This window comes from Eptesicus fuscus, chromosome 9 (genome assembly GCF_027574615.1).
Source record: "Eptesicus fuscus isolate TK198812 chromosome 9, DD_ASM_mEF_20220401, whole genome shotgun sequence".
Taxonomy (NCBI): domain Eukaryota; kingdom Metazoa; phylum Chordata; class Mammalia; order Chiroptera; family Vespertilionidae; genus Eptesicus; species Eptesicus fuscus.
Window position 1 is genome coordinate 5,006,357 of NC_072481.1, and position 21,895 is coordinate 5,028,251.

At 48.6% G+C, this 21,895-nt stretch overlaps 1 protein-coding gene across 4 annotated transcripts in view; it reads right to left on the minus strand.

Moving 5' to 3' along the window:
• The window catches only part of CLSTN1 (calsyntenin 1), a 47,366-nt gene that overhangs the window by 19,119 nt on the left and 6,352 nt on the right, over nucleotides 1-21,895 (minus strand). For 2 of the 4 annotated variants that reach the window (XM_054721246.1, XM_054721244.1), the window contains exons 2-3: nucleotides 6,982-7,104; nucleotides 271-300 (exon numbers count right to left, since the gene is read on the minus strand). In XM_054721246.1, the coding sequence (XP_054577221.1) occupies nucleotides 271-300; nucleotides 6,982-7,104 (153 nt within the window). The remainder of the gene's footprint in view (nucleotides 1-270; nucleotides 301-6,981; nucleotides 7,105-21,895) is intronic. The other 2 variants (XM_054721247.1, XM_054721245.1) reach the window with 1 other exon arrangement.

Genomic DNA, 21,895 nt, shown 5'->3' on the forward strand with positions numbered 1-21,895 from the left:
GTTACAAAGTGAATCTCTTAAGTTCAATTAGGGGAAAATGTACAGTATTATCCATATAGTTCAAATGGATGTCTGATTTCCAGATATTTCTAACCAAGGGTTTGGTTACATACAGTTTCCATCAATATATTTAAAAATAGAAACAAAATAGGAGAATAAAAGGGGTAAAAGAGCATGACAGCTTCTTCTGTTGAAGGGCTGATTCCCAATTTTATAAACAAAGTTAGTGGGTTAATAGTCATAAGAGGGAGAGAAAGAACCCTTGATCACCTTCTTTGGTGACTGTCACCTCAAAACTCTCTGAAGGGAGAAAAGATAAACCCATGTCAGTAATACAGGAAAGAATGAGGACGGAACAATAAGGAAAAAAGTCAAAGATGCACATATTACATAGAAAAGCTTGACACAATTTAACAATCAGCTCAGTAGAACTGCTATAGCATAACTGGACCTTCAGTAACAAAGTGTCTCTTTGAACCCTACTTACCAGGAACTCCTGCATAATTTTTGAAATTGCACTAACTGCCCATGAAATAACACAGCCACCGCTTCCTCACCCCCTCACGTGCGTCAGACATCGTAACAGTTTAGACGCACAACTATTTGTCCTTGACAGTTTTCAGCTTTTCCCTTTCAATGTAAGTTCTTGTGGTTAGAGTCTGGTAACATTCAGCTCATCATTAGATTAAGTGAAACAAACAATGGGTTTTATGTTTAATCCTTTGTTTATGAGCTGAATAAATAGCAATGTTTTCTAATCTAATCTTGTTCTAATGCAACTAAGGCAACAAATATAAACAGGACATATGCTTCCGTGGGAACTGAAGCCAATTCAGTATGAGGTGGTGATGCTACAATGGCCACTCTTTACTCGGGAAACACTAGTCTAGCAGCCCACATTACACCTGCTTACCTCGCCCAGGACCACTGCAGGGGAGGAGGTCGGGGCCGCTGCCCCCCACTCTGTGTGGCCTCACAGGGCACCTTCTCTCCCCCAAAGGCATCAGTCTGAATCCCCTTGCTTTTAAAAATGGTTTTACCATGTGTTTGTATATCCCCAAATAGTGTTGCTTCATTTTGCTTGTTTTTGAGGTTTGAACAGTGGTATCACATGGTATAGAATGCCTGCCTTCTCACTCAGCCTGTGGGTCTAAGATCCATTCATCCAGGAGGGCACACCCAGCTGTGGTGCATTCATTCATGCTGCGTAAGAGGGAACCAGTGAGCAAACCCAGGTACAGTGCGCGGAACACGGCCTGCCACAAAGCAGGCCGCAGCAGAGTTCGCTATGCCCAGTCGGTTCCATGGGCACTGTACCATATGCCAGCTTTCTGCTGTTCATGACGAGCTACAAGGGCTAATTCTGTCTGTGGTTCCCGCTGCATCCACAGTGTCTCTCTAGATCTGTGCTGGCCAATGCCCGTGCCGTAGCCACTAGCCCCATGGGGCTGTGTCAAATTAAATTAAAATTCACGTTAACATTAAATATTAAAATTCAGTCTCTCCTCACACAGGCCTAGTAACTGCTGCATGGAGAATGCAGACAGCGAACCTTCCCACCATCACAGCAAGGGATGTGGATGGTGCTGCCCCAGCCGGCAGCAGCCATGGCCTTGGGCCACACCCACCCGCTCACACTGCTGAACAACCTGCGTGCTACAGTTTTTTCTCTCTTTTAAAATATTAAATGAAAATTATATGAAATTCACATTTCTGTGTCTGTAAGCAAAGTTTCATTGGGCCCACGCACTGAAGGGTCAGAGGTTCCATTCATGGTCATGGGCACCCTTCTCCTCCACCCCGATGCACAGCTGTGTTATTTACACACACGGGACAGTTACATACATGCAGTTACATGCACTGATTACATGGAGTCACAGCACGGTGCATCTCCACCCCTTTGCCTTCTCAGTCCTCTCCCACACTCACCTTCTCTCAACCTCTGCAAGGAAGGCCTCTCAGAACCACCTATCAGAGTCTTTTCTCTTTCTGTCCAGCCCTTTCCCACTGAATTCAGACCATGTGCACCTGCCCTGCTACGTAAGTCTACCTGAAACCCTACCGCACCAGGTTTCCCGACAACCTTTCCAGCTATACTTGCCTTGGAATGGGCAAACCTTCCCCATCTCTCTCCCCCTCATTCCCCTAAGATCATCTAAAACAGTCAAAAGGGCCCTAGCTGGTTTGGCTCAGTGGATAGAGTGTCGGCCTATGGACTGAAAGGTCCCAGGTTTTGGGTCCGGGTGAGGCCACGTGCCCCTGGGTCCGGGTGAGGCCACACGCCCCGGGGCCCGGGTGATGCTGGGTCCCGGGTCCAGGTGAGGCCGCGCCCCTGGGTCCGGCCGAGACCAAACCAGAGGGAGTCGGACCTGCATTACCACCATTTGTCCACCATCCAGAACTGAAAAGTCAGTGCTGACATGTACACATAAGGAACTGGTGGACATTGAAATTGGGTCTCAAAAGAACTGTTGGTCCAGAAACTCACTACAAACTGATTCATTTGCCTGTCAGCATAACTATTATTGCTCGTCTCACATTCGGTTCTTATAAGTATATTTCTAGTAACACATGATCTCACTCATCTAGGGGAAATGATGAACAACATAGACTGAGGAACAAGAACAGAACCAGAAACAAGGAGGCATCGATCGGACTATCAGGCCTCAGAGGGAGGGTAGGGGAGGGTGGGGGGAGGGGGGAGAGATCAACCAAAGGACTTGTGTGCATGCATACGAGCCTAACCAATGGTTAAGGACAACAGGGGGGTGGGGGCATCCGTGGGGAGGGGTGTGGGATGGGAATGGGGGGATGAGGACAAATATGCGACACCTTAATCAATAAAGAAATTTAAAAAAAAATAAATAAAAGAAAGAAAGGTCCCAGGTTTGATTCTGGTCAAGGGCACATGCCGGGGTTGCAGGCTCCGTCCCCAGTGGGGGGTGTGTAGGAAGCAGCCGATCAATGATTCTCTCTCATCACTGATGTTTCCATCTCCCTCTCCCTCTCCCTTCCTCTCTGAAATCAATAAAGATATATTAAAAACAACAACAACAAACAGTCAAAAGGGCCCTGGCCGGTAGCTAAGTGGTTAGAGCATCAGCCCAGGCACCCAAGGGTCTCGGGTTTGAGTCCCAATCAAGGGCGTGCACACCTGGGTTGCAGGTTCCATCCCCAGCCCTGGTTGGGGTGTGTGCGGGAGGCAACCAATCAATGTGTCTCTTTCACACAGTTGATCATTGATGTCTCTCTCTCTCTCTCCCTACCTTCCTTCCTCTCTTTAAATAGCCATGAAAAAAATATCCTCCAGTGAGGATTAACAACAAAAAAAGTTAAAGCAGTCAAAAAGAACTTTACTACAGAATTCTTAAAAAGCAAAACACAAAACTGTAACAACGCGTACAGATTTGACTTCTTTTTTTTTTTTTTTTTTTTTTTTTTTTTTTTAAATATATTTTTATTGATTTTTTTACAGAGAGGAAGAGAGAGGGATAGAGAGTCAGAAACATCGATGAGAGAGAAACATCGATCAGCTGCCTCCTGCACACCCCCCACTGGGGATGTGCCCGCAACCAAGGTACATGCCCTTGACCGGAATCGAACCCGGGACCCTTGAGTCCGCAGGCCGACGCTCCATCCACTGAGCCAAACCGGCTTCGGCCAGATTTGACTTCTTGATATCCAAAGTCGCGCCAAGGGTTCCTGTTTCCGGTGTTAGCCCTCACTTTCCTCGTCCATCCCTCTGAGAAACCTGGGCTTCAGGCCGGCTCTGCATTCTTCCTAAGTCTTCTTCCAAATCTGGGTATAACCCCGAACTGCACTGCTCTTCCCCGAAAGCGAGGGTGTCTCAGAGCCTAGTCCATCGTCCCCCCCTCAGGTCACCTGCCCTATGCTGCACACCCCTGGAGGCCGTGAGTGCCCGCTCCAACGGTTAGTTTCACTGGTGGCAAGCAACAGAAATCCATTCCAGCTAACTCAGGCCAAAGGGGCTTCATTGCAAAGCCGTCACGAACTCACGGAATTGGCTGCAAGCCAGAGAAAGGGACCTGGAAACAGCAGAAACCAAGGCAGCTCGAGAGACCAGGAAGAGGGGCCAGACCAGGCCCAGAGCAAACTGGCCTGGACAGAGGGAACGCAACCTCAGCCAGTATCAGAATCGGTGGCTCTCCAAGGAGGAGACACCTGTGAGCCTCGCCTGGGCCGTGCGTGCACTTGGCTGGGGAAGGCGGGTGACGGACTGTAGACCCACCGCTCTGGCCCTGGGAAAAGCGACCCCTGCTGAGCAGCATCCACTACAACATCCCTGCTAACCTGACTCTCCCCCCCGCTCTCGCCTCTCCACTCGGCCCTGGTGCCCGCGCCCTCCAGCTGGGCATCAGGCTGCTGCTTATTCTGGTGACTGGTCCATGCCAGTTTCTGGGACCTAATCATCAGTGCTCTGAGAAGAAGGGCCAACTTTTATGCTTCTTTACATTCTACAAGGACCTGGCATTGGAACTTAATAGTCAGTGATTACCGATACCAACCATTCCTGGAGCAACTGCATCCAAAATGAGTCCACGCTAGTCAGTAACTGTTAATGTGAAGTTTCATCCTAACATCCAGATACTTACTTAAATCCGCTACTCAACGAATTACTGCCTTATAGTAATTAGGCTAAACCACAGGATATTTCCAATGTTCCATTTTTTTCAAGTATTTTGATAGTTTCGACATATAAAAATGGCAATTTCATGGGGCTTCACCAAATATGTCCAACTCATTGCTACAAACACAACGTCAGCCCATCGCCTATGCTAAAAGGCAGTGCTGGGGGGCGGGGGCAAGGGGATGTGCAGGAGTCAGCCCATCGCCATCCTCAGGGCGAGTCACATAAAGTGTAAAGAATACGGAGAAAGGGATCACACACCTGAGTTGGTTCTAATTATCAATGAAAATAAAGTCCCCATTCTTGTCCGGAAATTTCTTTTGGATTCTATTTCCATCGCAACTGTTTTCCTAACCTTGCGAAATCTGTGCTCGGCGGGAAAGCAGGGAAAGGTGCCGGGTGAAACACCTGCCAGAAGGAAGAGCCTGAGAAGGGGGACGACAGCTCTGACGTGGGCAGTGAAGGGACAACTGTCCAAAGGCACCACGTGGCGGCCTGCTGAGGGGTTCAAGCTCCCCATCAAGGACACAAAATGGACAACACAGTTTCTTCCCACCTCTACTCGGGCTTTTAGCAGATTAAGGAAAAGGGGTTGAATAAGAAACTTAGTTATTTTAATTTCCTAAACTACTTGACAAATAGCAAGATTTTACTCTCCTATTTCACCCCAAGAAAGCAATCTGGGCAAGACTCTGCGTTCAGTACGAACGCCTGATGAGGGACAATGACAACGCACTCTGGTGACTGAGCTGCCAACATTAGCCAAGGACTTATTTCAGAAGTCTGACAAGCAATCTACTCAGCCATTCCTCCTACAACATTTATGGAGTGTCAACTGGTGCCAGGCGCTGGTCTAGGTACAGGCCACAGGACCGTGTACAGCTGACACTGCACAGTACAGAGGCCCAATCACTCCTTACGATGCAGGGAAAGTCAGAAACGTGTAAGTCTGCTCAAACACAAACTGGATCATCCTATCCCGTTATTCACACAGCACTGACCGTCTCTCTCGCACAGAGGAGCATGTGTAGTGACTAAGTGGCCCGCAGGGGCTGCGTGTACAAGTACACACACAAACACTCCAAGTCTGTCAGTTCCAGAGCACACCGAGGTGCAATGCTAAAAATGATGACTACTTTGGGGGAAGGAAGGAGCAGAGAAAATCATCTCAGCTACTGCACAAGCACTGTGTATGGCTTCACGGCATCGAGCGCGTCCTCTCCCGTCCATCTAATCGGATTTCTCTCTAAAAACCAATTAAGCAACACTACTGGGAAGGTCTGTGTCCACCACTGACTCACACAGCACAGCTGGTTCTCAGTTACTTCCCTGACCGTGGGCTGTGGCACCTGAAGAGAATGAAGAACAAATAAATGTATTGTTTAAATCAGCGGCCGCCAACCTTTCGGGCCTCACGGACCACCGGTTGGTGACGCTGGTTTAAACAGCTCTTCAGAAACACGTCCACTTCCCTCAATGTACACACTGTGAACTAATGCACCGCCTGATCTATACAAGTTAACTGAAGCCTTCTTACTGGTCCCCAGGCAAACAGCACACACTAACATGAGACATTTGGTCCTGGAAAAAAATGCCATGCAACCACTACTCTTTTAAATTAACTGTGACCCTGAGGCAGGGAGAGGGCGACGTGGCACAATTCACGTCCGTCAGGGAAGTTACTATGGACACGCGGCTCAAGCAAGAAACGCTCTGAAGTGCAAAGTGGTGTTACATGTCAGCCAAACAGCAAGTCTCCACGCGGCCCCAGACCTGCCGCTTAGTCAGGTTACAGCCTTAGGAAATACCTCCACTTTAAAAATTTATGGAAAGTAAAACCTGGGCCACAGGATTCCTCTATAAAGATTGCTTTAGATTTTCGAATAAGTCTTTTCAGTAACTGAAACCGAGGTGGTGCGAGAGGACCCTAAGCTGCTGTTACCCGGATCCTCGCCTCTCGCGGACCTGCCACACCTGGGAGCAGGTGAGAAGGCAGAATCTCAGGTCCCCCAGACCCTCTGGATCCAAATCTGCATTTTAACACCACCCTCGGGTGCGTTGTGGGCACGATTTTTTGAGACACTGGCCTAGGTGTTATCTGATGACATCAAGACAAGGCCTGGGACGATGCGACGTGATACTGTGCTTTTCATCCACACGTGCAGGCTTTTTGGTCAGGCGCCCTAACCATTTAAAGGAACAGGAAAAAGGATGGTGCCCGGGAGCCACAAACCACCCTCGGCCATCGACACCCTTTAAGACAGGGTGAGAACGTTCCCAATGCATCGCCCCCGGTCCCGGAGCCACCAGAGCCAACAAAGCCAGGCTCCTACCTGCGAAGCGCAGAGGGGCGTCCTTGTCCAGGGCGATCAGCGGGGGGTCGAGGAGCACGGCGTTGTCGTTTTCTGTCACGATGCCGTGGTAGGTGGGCTCCAGCCAGGGCTTGTGCTTGTTAGCTGTGTTTCAAAAGGAAAGGAAACAGGCAGGTTAGAACACCGCTACTTTCTCTGAAAAGAGTTTTTAAATTGACTTTGAGAGAGAGAGGGAGGAAGCGAGAGAAACATTGATGTGAGGGGGAGGGGGGATCGGCTTCCTCCTGCATGCCCCGTACTGGGGATCGAGCCCACAGCCGGCATGTGCCCTGACCAGGAATGAGCCGGCAACCTTTCGGGGCCCAGGACAACACCCAACCCACTGAGCTACACCGGCCAGAGCTAGACTGACTATTTTAAACTCAACTGCTTTTGAAGACACATCGATTATGTCTGAACCATAAGACTCTCATTGGTCTGGAAGGCAACACTTGCATTTTTTGTTGCAGGGTTTGTTATCAAGACCCAAATATCATGAAATTCTAAATTCTAGAGTGAGTAATGGAGAAACTATCTGAGTCCAGGAAGAAACCAGATTCTGCTGTACAAATTAAAGAAAAAAGACTGATGGCCAGTAGACAAATTCAAACTGTTTTGGACCTATTACAGAACAGTGACAAAGAAAAGTGTTATTTCTTTATGACAATACAATAGTACCTATTTAAAATTAGCATCACAAAGACACAAAATAGACAAGACTTATGAATATAAAATTACAAATCTAAGGCATTAAAATAAAATGTGAATTCCTGAAATAGGTGACTGAAAACTGTTTAAGAATAAATAACCCACTTTGGAGTCAGGCTGACGTGGGGTCAGATTCCAGCATCCTCTATCTTTACTGAGTGACCTTGAGCAGGTGTAACTGACCTCTGGGTGGCCTTGAGTAACCTCTCAATCTCATGTCCGAGTTTGTAAGCCAGCCCCGCCCCCTCCCGAGAGGGCTGGCGCCACATCTGGAAAAGGGGCGAGCACGGTAACTGGGAGTTTCCGTGTTTCAGGGAGAACTGTGCCGTCTGGCAGGCGCCGGCCTGGTGCCACCCGTCTTTAGTTCTGATCCCTCCTGTTCTGCCTGGGCCTGGCTTTGTCCGGGCCTCAGCCACCACCTCCTCCCTGAGCGCTCGCTCCACCAGTGCATTTGGGCTCCACCAGTGCATTCTGGGCTCCACCAGTGCATTCTGGGCTCCACCAGTGCATTCTGGGCTCCACCAGTGCATTCTGGGCTCCACCAGTGCATTCTGGGCTCCACCAGTGCGTTTTGGGCTCCACCTCACAGCGGGAACGCATTCAATGTCTTTCTACTTTCACCTCGAGTGTGACCAGCTCTCCTTCTGTCTCAGGTGTAACGCATCCCATCTCAGGATACGGTTAACCAGAGAGGTCCTCAATTCGGGGTATGGAACTTTATGACCAACAGGTAGTGCCTAATTGCTGAAGGAACTACCCAGACTCTTTCCCATGAGTGCAAATCAATCCAGAAGCATCTGAAATTAAATGTAAACGTTTAACCACGTCGAATACAACGTCCCGTAAGGGGACACTGCTTTCCTGCTGCGGGTGATGACGGTTACGGAGCGACAGGTGAGAAGCACCTGGGCCTCACCTGCATCCCCTCCTGCGCGGTGCGTGCGGGAGGGACACAAGCTCCCAGCTCTGCAATGAATGACGCCTCATCGGACATTCATGCCCGCCACATCCAACCCACAGCAAACCCCTGCTTCACTTGCAAGGGCACCGCAGACCCACAGGACCAGTCGAATGGGTACAGAGTTGAGTTCTGGAACAGGCTGCACAACAATATGAACGAGCATACGTAACACGACTGAACTGTACACTTAAGATGGCTACGACGGGAAATTCTGTTCTACATTTTACCGCATGGAAAACTCGGCGCACACACAAAATGCAGGCGCAGCCTTCTCGTCACCTCTCTGCTCTCCGGGACTTATTGCAAGAGCCAGGTGACAAGCGCGTTCTTGCCCTCCTGACGGATCTGATCTAAACAGTGTCCTCAAATATGTGCGCCCAGAACCGGCCACACCACAAAGTTACTGCAGATCCTCACAGCATTTGTTTATGTGGGATCTACCCATCTATCTCATTTATCTCACTACCTACCTATCAGAATTTACTGTATTGGAAATTAAAACCAAGATAAATTTTAATATTTATTAATTCATTAAAAAAAAACATTGTAAGTTAACTAAGTACCATTTTCAGAAAAACTGCATTTTTAAAAACAAAGCGCACTAAGAGCGGCACCATTTCCATCCTGCGAGTCTGCGCTCACTGCCCAGCTTCTCAGGAGCCAGCTGGTCCCCGTGGCGCCTCCCGGGTCCCGCGCACACGCCAGCGGCCTCTAGGAAACCACCGCGCTCTCGCGAGGATGCGGGAAAAGCAAGTCAATGTCTCGATATTAAAACAGCTTTGACCTCTCAAGTCCCGGCCAGAGTCTCAGGTCTCTGTTCAAATGCTCCCTCGTCCAACCACACCCGCACCCGCTGCTCTGGCCCCACCGGCTCCTTCTCTGCTGCTGCTCATCGCCAGCCTGGGACCGAGGGGCAGCTACCTGGCTGCCTCCGTGGGCCTGTTTCCTCAACTGTAAACCGAGGCAGGAGCGGTACCCACGTCACAGGGTGCTGTGTGATCAAACCCGTCACACTGCCAGGCTGACAGCGTCCGACACAGGAGAGGCCACAAGGGGCTGCTGTGTCATTACCTTCTCCCTCTCCCCTCAGACATGGACAAAGACAGATGCTGCGAGTGGCTGACCTTTTGCCGTTTGCTAACTAGCATCTCAGCACTCGGGAAGTATCGGGCCAATGAATGAGTGTGTAAGGAGCCTCATATACCATACAAATAAAATCAATGTCCTGGCCCGGCCAGCGTGGCTCTGGTTGAGCGTCGACCTATGAACCAGGAGGTCATGTTTCAATCGCTGGTCAGGGCACATGCCTGGGTTGCAGGCTCGTTCCCGTGTGGGGTGTGCAGGAGGCAGCCGATCAATGATTCTCTCTCATCGATGTTTCTCTCTCTCTCTCTCCCTCTCCCTTCCTCTCTGAAGTCAACAAAAAAATATATTTTTTAAAAAGTCAGTATCCTGGTTCGAAATCCTCTCTTAGAGAAGGCAGTTTTGGTGCTGAGAACTGAAAAGCAGGTATGACTTGGTGTTGTAAACATCGAGAAGGTGAGACTTTTTGTTTCTGACAGGTGGATATTCAAAGCAAAGGAGACGAGAGAACCTGGCGGTCCATGTGCAAACCATGGATCTGTCCTGTGCTTAGATTATGGGGGGACCAACTAGGATACCAAACCCAGATCATAAAGGCCAAGATTGAAAGAGCCTTTGGAAAAGCTCTCCCCACACAACAGCTGCCCCGGGCCAGGAGCCTCGGGAGAGCAGAGAATTCAGAAGTTCTGGTGCACCTGCCCTGCCCTTCTTCAGCAGCACCCCGAGGGCGCCGAGCTCACTGGGGGGCGCTGTGCGGGGCCCAGTCCGCGGCAGCCTTTGCTCCGGGAGGGTCCTCGGAACACAGGCAACAGCCTCACTCTGCAGCCGGGCTGGGCGGGGGCTTTTCCTACCGGCTGAAACTCCCGCTGCTCCAGACAGCTCGTGACACCTGCTCTGACACCTGCTGTGGCGCAGGCTGGACGGCTGCATGGGCCTCAGGTGTGACAGGTAAACAGGCCACTGTGAAGACCCTCCAGTTTGTCACTGACCTCTCCTTTCAAAACACAGAAGCTATTCATTCAATTTACTATTAATAATGCACCATGAAGAGCAATAGCAAATTCCAATTTGTTTTCATATTTAAAGTTTTATTAATAAAATTATAAGCAAAGCAAATGAAACGGAAGATCATTCCAATATGTGAATCCATAATACTCCTTAGACTTTAAGTGAATTTTTCTAACCCAGTAAGAAGGTAAAAACACTAGGCAAAGTGCAGGAAATCTAAAATAGCAGAAAGTATTAAAAGGTAGTAGCGTAAAATGTGTATTTCTGCTACCCGGAAGGAAAGGCCTGCAGCTGAAAATTACTAATGGTTCAAGGCAAAAAAATAATTTTATAGTGATATTCTTAAGTCTCTGATTTTTCCCAGTATTCTAATTTTATAATTCAGGTTTTCTAAATTGCTCCTTTAGGCGGGCAGTAGAACGAAGAGAGCTGGCCAGTTTCAAACACTGAACTTTTAAATATTTAATAAATGATATTTTAAATATTTCATCACATTCAATTGGCATTATAAAATATGTATGGAGGCAAGTGACTGATGTTTCTGTCATCATCCGAAAGGAGCCCGCAGATAACGTGGAGAGACGAGCAGCCAGAAGGCTAGGCACAGGTCACCGTGCTCAAAGCCTTCTCCTGATCCATGGCTTCACGTTCTACATCATGAAAAAGCCAGTGACATTTTGAATGGAAAAATACTAATTAAAATCCGGGGATGGCAAGGCTGGCGATCAGACGCTCTGTAAATGTAGGCTGTATCTGGGGTGTGCACCTATTACTCTAAGACCTGGCTAGCTTCTGTGGTTATAAATTGTCACTGATTTAAAAACCAAAGTGAAAAGAATGCTTACAATAGTCAGCTCCAGGATTAACTTTAAATATAAAAACTTACACTTTCCCAGTACATCCCAACTCTGTGGGCAAAAGACAGGTTGGCTCCCTGTCCAGGTCACGCAAGTCACAGATCCCTGGCAAGGTGGCTGCAAAGCCCGTGTGCGGCAGCCCTGACATCAACCCGGCACCAGAGTTCCCGGCTGATAAATTCATTTACGAAGAGAAACCCACTCTTTCCAGAAACAAACTGGATAGGTGCCACTTCTCATTCCAGAACATCTAGTCCTATTGCCCCAATAACGGCATAATAAGTAATGACAAATATGTTTTTTAAAACATTTTAATTAACTTCAGAGAGGAATGGAGAGGAAGAGAGAGATAGAAACATCAATGAAGAGAGAGAATCATTGATCGGCTGCCTCCTACACACCCATAATGTGCCCTGACCGGGAATCAGACTGTTACCTCCTGGTTCACAGGTCCACGCTCAACCACAGAGCCACACCGGTCAGGCGACAACTATATGTTTTAAGAGACTGTACGCAATTCACCGGTAAATTTTAGATAATGTTACATGTTTTGTTTGCAGATTCAACATTTAACCTTGGTCCATCAAGAGTATATAATTACATCTCACACCTGTCAGAATGGCTATCATCAACAAATCAACAAATGACACGTGCTGGCAAGGATGCAGAAAAAAAGGAACCCTCATGCACTGCTGGTGGGAATACAAACTGGTGCAGCCACTGTGGAGAACAGTATGGAGTTTCCTCAAAAAATTAAAAATCAAACTCCCACTTGACCCAGTAATCCTACTTCTAGAAAAAAAAAAAAGAGTATACAATTAGGAGACACCGCCACTAGGTGGCGGCAGGTGCCTCTGAGTGCATGCTGCACACTGCCAGGCTTGGATTTAAAAATCTAGCTCCTGACTCAGTAAGGAGTGGAATGTAATGTGTTAGCAGACCCCGTGTTAAAGGCAGTATGCATGGAAAAGTGTCTTAAATGATATCAATATAAAACCTCCAACTGATTATTTTTTCCTCAGGAAACATTGAAAATTCATAAATTATTCAGACGTCCCCAAATAAAAAGGCGTCCATTCTTATGGACTCTCTAAGCACTGCCCCCGTCATACGTTCATATTCAGACCAGACCAGCTCTGATCCGTGAAAACCAGCTGACATCAAAGGTCCTCCTGGCTTCACATCACCACGGACTCCAAGTCTGTCCCCAGGACCGTCGGCGAGGCAGAAGCGCACTGCAAGGTGCTGTGCTGGGGAAGCAGGCGCAATCTGCCGGAGAGACAAACGTATCCACGAACATCCACCTCCTGAACGGGTGCGGCCATCATCACCGGGTCCAGGGGTGTGGGGAAAACTGGGGGCGGGAACTCGCTCAGTGGTGGGAACTGGGACGGTCAACAGAGCCCGTGAGACCTGCAGCCTCCATGTCACATGTGGCCATGCCACTGCCAGGGGAAGCGTGAGCGCTCTGGAGGGTGGTCTAGTGGGAGCTGAACCGTCTACACAGACGAAATACAACTCGTGGGCCAGAACTGGTCCCATGGCCCACCCACATCACCAGGGAGGGCAAGTGCAATTCTAGCGTGTGTCTGGAGGAGAGAGCTGGAAATATCTGAGGCCCACTCTGGGGACCACCAGAAGCACAATGGAGACCTCCCAAGAACATCCTTAAAAGGAGCATCCTTTTGAGGGGGTATTTTATTTATCTATTTTTAATCCTCACCCGAAGATATTTTTCCATTTATTTTCGAGAGGAAAAGAGAACGGGAAAGACAGAGAAAAACACTGATATGAGAGAAACACATCGACTGATTGCCTCCTGCACGTGCCCCGACTGGCCCAGGCCAGGGAGGAGCCTGCAACTGAGGTACGTGCCTGACTGGAATCGAACCCGGGACCCTTTGGTCCTCAGGCCGATACTCTATCCACTGAGCCAAACCGGCTGGGGCTTGAGGGGTTTTTAAACAGAGTAAAAAATACAAATAAGGTTCGAAGGTAGAAAAGGCTGTGGATCATTCTGGGACTAGCAAGACTGGGATAACTGATGTATAACGAGGCACAGCTGGAGGGGCTTGAGCTGTGGTTAGGGCAACAGGGTGAGCACCCCTTCTCTGCTATGCCAATGAGCTCCCTCTATTCTGTTAGAAGCGGTTAAAAGTTTTAAACAGTGTGGTCTGGTAAGGAAGACAGGAATATAGTTAATAAATGATCTGTGTCTGACATTCTAACTAGGGGCAGATTCTTTAACCACCTCTGCCTATTTCTACCCCGTAAGTCGGGAACAGGACCTCCTTCCACAACCTTGTTTTGAGGGTTATAGATAACTAGAGGCCCAGTGCATGAAATTCGTGCAGGGGGGGTCCCCTCAGCCCAGCCTGCACCCTCTCTAATCCGGGACCCTTTGGGGGATGTCCAACTGCCGGTTTAGGCCTGATCCTTAAACCAGCAGTCGGACATCCCTCTCACAATCCTGGACCATTGGCTCCTAATCACTCACCTGCCTGCCTGCCTGATTGCCCCTAACTGCTCCCCCTGCTGGCCTGGTCGCTCCTAATTGCCCCCTCCATGCCAGCCTGGTCACCCCTTACTGCCCCCCTTCCCCCCCACCGACCTGGTCACCCCCAACTGCCCCCCCGCCCTGCCACCCTGGTCACCCCATGCAGCCTGCTGTCATTTGGTTGTCCCTCATTAACCCCCTCTGCCGGCCTGGTTGCCCCAGGTTGCCCCCCTGCTGTTCAGCTGTTTGGTCATCCCTCACTAATCCCCCTGCTGATCTGGTCACCCCATGCAGCCTGCTTGTTCAGTCATTTGGTCGTCCCTCACTAACCCCCCTGCCAGCCTGGTCATAGGCAGCCATCTTGTGAGGGCATGAGGGTCAATTTGCATATTATCTCTTTATTATAGAGGATGTTAGTGAAGGACCCACTCTATGCCTGGCACACGGATGCTCAACAAGTATGTGTTGATCAGTTCATCTTAAGCAGCAGCTTATGTTTTCGGAAAAACTACAAAGGCAGAAGGACCAGAGCTAAAGAGACTCCAGAGGCGTTCCCATGACAATCTCCCCATCATCATCTTCCGAAATACAACCTACAGCTAACGAAATCCCCACAGGCTCAGGCCCTGGAGAGGCCTAAATTTATCTCTCATGCAGCAGAAGAAAAGTAGCATTATACAGTGATTCTGTTAAGTGTAAAGCACAAAGCAAGCAAACAAAATCACCTGGCTTTTTTTTTTAAACAAACAAGGAAACTTTTAATCAGCCACAGTTGGTAAGTGGTTATGTCCTTAGCATAATGTCCTCAAGGTCCATGCGTGTTACAGCGTGCGTCACCTTTTAAGGCTGAATGATATCCCATTGTATGTATGGACCACATCTTGTCTCTCCGTTCATCTGTCAAGGGCACTGGGGTTGCCAAGTACCTTTTGGCTACTGTGAATAATGCCATGGACACGGTATACAAACATCTGTTTGCCTCCCTGTTTCAATTCTTTTGGGTATGCACCCAGAAGTGGAATTGCTGGGTCATTCAGTAATTCTGGTTTTAATTCTCTGAGGAACTGCCAATATTGTTTCCCACAGCGGCTGCGCCATTTTCACATTCCCACCCTCGGAGCATAAGGCTCCCAATTTCTCCACAGCCTCACCCACACTTGTCATTTTCTGGGCTTTGGTATTAGCCACCCAATGGGTGTGACCACACAAGTCTTATATCAGGCAATGTTATCTTTTTATATTATGTAAGCTATAAAGTAGAAAGAACAGAACAATAAACCCCATGTACCCAGGACTCAGCTATTACAATTATCAATACAGGACCAATCTTGTTTGATTTACCCTCCTACCACCAGTTTCCATTATTTTGAAACAAATCCCCGACATCAGATAACTTCACCCCCTCAATTCTTCAACATACAACTCTAAAAGATAAGGACTCTTTTAAAACTAATCATAATGGTATTATCACCTAAAACATTCTCAAATATCCAATTAGGATTTATACTTATTCGATTATTTTGGTATATCAAATAATTTAACTCAATACATCTGTGTGTGTGTGATAATTCATCCTGAATTCTAGTGCTAAGGGGAAAAAAAAACTTTAAACCATTCATCACCCTTAAAGAATAATGCTTTAGTGGTTTCTACAACTTCCCTTTTTTTTTTTCCACATAGGTTTTTTTTAAAAAAAATAGATGTTCTTTATCAAGTTGAGAGAGTTCCCCTCTCTTCCTAACTTGCTGACTTTTTATCATGAATGGGTGTTAGATTTTGTCAAATGCTATTATGTGACTCTTTTTTAAAAAAATGTAAAAGGTGATGTTAGAGGGAGCTGCTGAAATCCAGCATCCAAACCTGAGACAACAGCCGGAAGTCCGTGGCTGCAGGGCAGGACCTTCCGCAGCGAAGTGCACACCTGTCCCCGGGCTCTTCCGAGAACCTAAAGAAAGCCACGCACCCTCTCCGCAGGAAAACACGTGAAAACACAAAACACGGGCAGGAGGCGTGGGGGGCTTCAGACGCCTGCGGGAACCAGTGCAGGTGAAAATCACCATTTCAAACAGGGCAATCTATTGTTACAGAAAACCGAAGAACAACAAAGCAATACTTAGAGAGATGGGGTTACATTTATTACGCGCGGGTCCAGAGGAAAATGTATCTCAAATTCTGGGCCCCAACATGCAGGAATTCTCCCTATTTATATGTTTTTACCTTCTTTGTCTCCCAAATATGGAGTGTTTCTGGCCCCTTTTGCAAGTTCTTAAAGAGCCCGTATGTGCTGGCCTTGAGAACTCAACCAGAGAGGCATGGCACCAGCACTGATAACCTTGTCTGGGGAAGTTTTAATGGCCTAGCTGAAGTGGGAGTAGTCTTAGCAAGCAAGAATTTACAGAAGCCAATTAGCAGGGTTAAAATTTCAAACAGCAGTTTTCATATAAGATGGATGCTTCACTATCAGTGGACCCTCGGACCTCTGGCATCTTCATCCAGCACCTCAATGGGACCGGGAACCAAGTTACAGAACTAGGTTTCCTTCATGTTGTGGTGCTCACATTTTACTTGTATTTCATGGTGTTTGGCAGCAATATCTTAACAGTTCACAGAGGAGACTTCCCCACGGGCTACCCTGGGAAACAAACAGACCAGGGAGGAAGCATGGAAGGTGCCACATTGTTGCTGCAGTTTTAGAGGATGGAAAGGCTGGTGACCCAGAAAGGGTCAGAGTAACAAAGAAGATAACTTGATGCTGAGATGACAGAGTGCTCTTGAGTAAGGGGGAGAAGTGCATGTGAAAAGACAGAAACACAATGCTTTCACTGAGAATAAAAAGGTAACTTCCAGAGGCTGCTTTCCATGTGGTTCCCTAGGGAATTTTATGGATGGTATCTCTGTTACCCTGTTCAGGAGGTTACATAATTAAACATTCTTACTTCACTGCTATGAGAAAGATGAAAAGGAAACTCTGTAGACAGACAGACAGATGGCTGGATGGCCGGTGGACCAATGACCTAAGAATGTCCTTCTCTAAACAAGTCCCAGGTGTGTTCTCTAATGGGCGGGGCTGTGAAGACCCAGCTTCTCCTGCACACGCTGTCTACAGTCCAAGACCTGATCCTAAGTCACCAAGGATGGTTGGCATACTTCACTCAAAATTACCAGGAAAAAGGTGAAATTTTAAAAGAAGTCTGCAACAAGTGCTTACACTCAAAGAGGCTACCCTTCAGTTACCCATTACCTCATTTTTCTACTACTCAGGTTTTTATAAAAAGTTATCGTTTAATTTTCAAAGCAACCTAATATCATTTTCACAAGCTTTTCTAGTAAGCAAATGAAAACATTTTACCAGCGTGAAGTGCCGAAGTCAATTACTTTTCTAATTAAATTGTTTTACTCAATATTAAGAGTTACCCCATAAAATTAACAGGCCAGGCATGAACCCAAAACATAATGGGCGCGTCTAACAGTAACGTCTGTATTCCTTATCTACTTTAGTCTCCCGGGCTTCATGAATCTCCCGTACTTATTCCTCTCTTTAATGTCACAAATTGCTGTGGCAGTCACTGACCTGGGAGCCTCGTGTCCGGCTACAAGATTTCCAATGGCAGAAGCTCCTGCACGATTCTTCTAGAAGTTCGGAAAGGTGACAGGCGAGGTGGGCAGGGAAGACAGTCCTTCGACTCAGGAACTCAGGGGTCTCCCTGAGGTTCAGGGGTCACGTTGGGAGGGGCCAGGTGGAAGTGGTCTGGGGTCCCAGTCATGAATACCCTGCAGCCAGCCTTGCTCCCTGGCCAGGGACCCCACATGGCGCCCGGGGCCTGGAGCCCTGCCCTTGGCTACGGTAATCCTGGAAACCCAGAGGCACTGGGCCTGAATCCTGCAACCCCCCAGCTGGTGCATAAAGATGGGGTTCGCAGGTCAACATCCCGGGGGACTGGGGATCTCCTCTGACCAGCGTGCATGGGCACTGGGCTTAGGGCTGAGGTCCTCTGACCTCAGGTGGTGGCTGTTCATGTGTGAGTACTGAGGAGCCATATTTCAGAACTCCGTTTTGTGAGGAGTAAAAAGGGGGAGGGGAGGAAGGGATGGAGTGGAGAAGGTTTATCTCTGCAGTGAGGAGAGGTGGGAAACCAGAGAAACGTCACTTATTAAAATGATTCAGGCTGGTATCCTAACAGAGGAGGGAAGACCAAATCAGAGGCCAAGAATGCCTCCATTTACCCACCACAGCAGTGGCCTGTCACCGGGAAGCGAAGCAGAACATTCTAGACATCTTCCCTCAAGTCCACCTGCTGGGCCGCACCCTGGAGTCTGAGCCGGTCAGGCTGACCTGGGGCTGGGCAGGCGGGAGGGAACATTCTTCAGATCTGCCGCCCTCGCCAACAATGAGCAAACCACACCGCCACAGGGCCCGCCGCAGAGGCCTCTGGAGAGCCTCTGAGGAAAGGGGCCATCCTCTCCAAGGCTCCCCTGCCTTCTGGCACCCCGCAGAGCAGGGGGCCGGCTCTGGCTCCCTCTTCAGGACACCGCTCAGCTCAAAGCCCGTGCAGTTGTCTCCTTGTTTTTGTTGCAGCATAAAAGCCCCCCTTAAGCGAAATCGTCTCATGCATGACTATTAATTCTCTGCAACAGAACATCTAGAATTGCTCACAGGTAACGCAATGCACAAGGGCGAACTTTATCCTCAGCGTCACTCGCTGCCCTTCTGTGCCCGCTGCTCCCGGTCCCTGCAGCGTCAGCTAGGGGACCCCTGCCCGCCCATCAGCACGTGCCTCCCGACTCCGGGCTCTGCATCCGCACCAAATCAAAACCTGCTCCACCTTCCAGTCCCCACAACCCTGCCAAGACTGGCAGCTCCGCTGAGAAACTAACTGGAGTTGGGCGCTAAAGACGGATAATGCCCTGCCCTAGCCAGTTTGGCTCAGTGGATGGAGCCTCGACCTGCGGACCAAAGGGTCCCGGGTTCGATTCCAGTCAGGGGTACGTGCCTCGGTTTCTCTCACATCAATGTTTCTCCCTCTCTCTTCCACTCTCCCTAAAAATCAAAGGAAAAATATCCTCGGATGAGGATTAACAACAACAAAAAGAATGATAATGACCAAGATACCCACACTTGCATTTTGCAAAGAACTTCAATGATTTAACCTAAAAGTAGAAAATAAGATAAGAAACCCCAGCGCCCTGCAAGCTGGAGAAGGAAAACACTTGGGCAGAGTCCTCACAGGCCTCCCAGTCATCACGTGTGCGTGGAAACTGTCCAGAGCACCTGTGTGGTTGGGAGGCGCCTGTTTATCAATTAACTCTTAAAACGCAAGTCAATCAGAAATATAGTTATGCCAAAAAAATACATGCCATGGTTTCCTGAAATCTCCCACTTTGCAACGTTATCAGAAAATACAGGCCAGGTCTGCCCTTTTCTTTCTCCTTTATCATCGTCGCATTTGTCTTGAATTGAAAGAGGTCAGGGCGCTGTCCTGAGCTGTAACGTAATAGTCCGGTGGCAATTTCCAAGGCCTGACCTTCATCCACAATGGAAGCGTTATCGGGCTCGGTCAGGAAAGGCCACGGGCACTCCAGGCCTGCCTGCGTTCACTGTCAATGCAGCTTCTAAACAGCCTCACCCGGTGCCGCCATGCCTGCCTGGACTGTCCAACAAATCCATGGCGCAGTCAGAAAAACCAGGCCTCTGGCGTTGCTCTGCTCGTTTTTGTTTCTTTACTAGCTACATCCTTACAATACCAATGACAGCAAGACACTGCTCTCACACAGAGTCCCTGTGTCATTGGCTAAATAGTGTGACGTCTTTACAGTAAACACAGGAGATGAGAGCTCACTGTTGCTTTGCCGCTGAGCCTCTCGGGAAGCAGGTTTATGTTCGTGAGAGCAGAACCGGCGTGACAACAGGGAGCCCCTGCCCAGGGCTGCGAGGACCGCAGGGAGGAGAAAAGGACCCACTTCCCTAAGTTACTCTGGGTGCTGACCCCCGGGCCCTGGGAAAAGGTCAGACAGAACTGCCCACCGGCAGATGCTGGTCTCTAAGGAATGAGCACCGCACAGCACCTGGTCTGACAGGGAAGAAGATGGACGTTTTATTTGATTTTTTTAAATATATCTTTATTGATTTCAGAGAGGAAGAGAGACAGAGAGGGAGACAGAAACATCAATGATGAGAGAGACTCATTGATTGGCTGCCTCCTGCACGCTCCCAGTGGGGATTGAGCCTGCAACCCAGGCATGTGTCCTTGACCGGAATTGAACCTGGGACCCTTCAGTCCACAGGCCGACACTCTATCCACTGAGCCACACCAGCCAGGGCCGAAGATGGACATTTTAAACTCCCCGCAATGAGTTTGACACTGACCATGGACAAAAGACTACTCTGGTTTTTGGTGCCTCTAGAGAAGGAAAAGAAATCACAAACAGCTGGTGACATTTTCATAAGAACAAGGTATCCAAGCATTTTCTTTAGAGGGAGCGTCCCGGGGAAGCTGGGGTGACGTCAGCCGCGATCAGGAGGTGCCCAGCACCTCGGTGGGAACCTGACAACCCGCTGGTGAAGCTAGGACAGCGCTGAACTCGGGGGGCAAGGCATTCAAACAGCCTGCTTCTCAGCTCCTGTGACCAGGACAAGACTGGGACATGGAAACTGGGTGACAACAAAGACAGGCGGACTTACAAAGGGTTAATGACCACCCCCAACGGTCACGGAATGTTGAACCCAGAAACCGAACAGTCTCCTGACCTTTTGAAGGCTCAGACTTGGAAGGCTCTCTTCAACCTTCACCTTGAATCTGAGGATGAGACGGATGGATGGATGTGGAACGAAGCATCAAGTTAGGAGGTGAGAGGCCTGGCTCCCCACCAACGGGACGGGAGGACCTGGGGGTTCACGTTAAATAACGTCGGTGTGATGAGGCGGCCAAGGAGCTGAGACCAGGGGTGCTAGCGCCACAGCACCCCAACTCGGCTCCTGTGTGTGGAACCCTGCTTGTCAAACCCTCTGCCATCTGAAAGGTGGTATCTACACCAGGGGGCACACAGGAGGGGGAAACCAGGCAGGCTGGCAGACTTTGGAATTAGAGGCCAAAGACCCAGAAAAGCCAGCTCGATGCTGAAAGGTAAGAACAAAACTTATATAAAACTACAGCAATCGAGGCAGTAAGGCATTGGTGAAGGAACTGACGGACAGATCAGTGGACCAGAACAGAGAGCCCGGAAATAGGCCGCATAAATACAGTCAACTGGTCTGAACCAAGTCTTTTCAACAAACGGTGCAGCTAGACACAGACCTGACACCATTCACAAAAATCAACTCCAAGTGGATATCGACCCAAGTGTAACACACAAAACCATAAAACTCCTGGAAGGGTAACAGGATAAAACCTAGGTGACCCTGGTATGGTAATGACCTTCTAGATACAACACCAAAGGCACAATCCATGAAAGAAATCAATGGACTTGGTTAAAGCTTAAAACTTCTGCTCTACAAAAGGCAGTATCACGAGAATGAGAAGACAGCCATAAACCGGGAGAGAATATATGCAAGACACATCTCACAGAGGACTGTCATCCAAAATACACAAAGAACTCAACAACAAGAAAACCAACACAACTTAAAAATACAGACACTTCATCAAAGAAGATATACAGATGGAAAGATGTTCAACAGCAATAAGTCATTAGGGAAATGCAAATTAAAGCAGTAATAATAATACCATTTCACCCCTAATGAGAATGGCCAAAATCCAAAACGCTGCCAACACCAGATGCTGGTGAGGA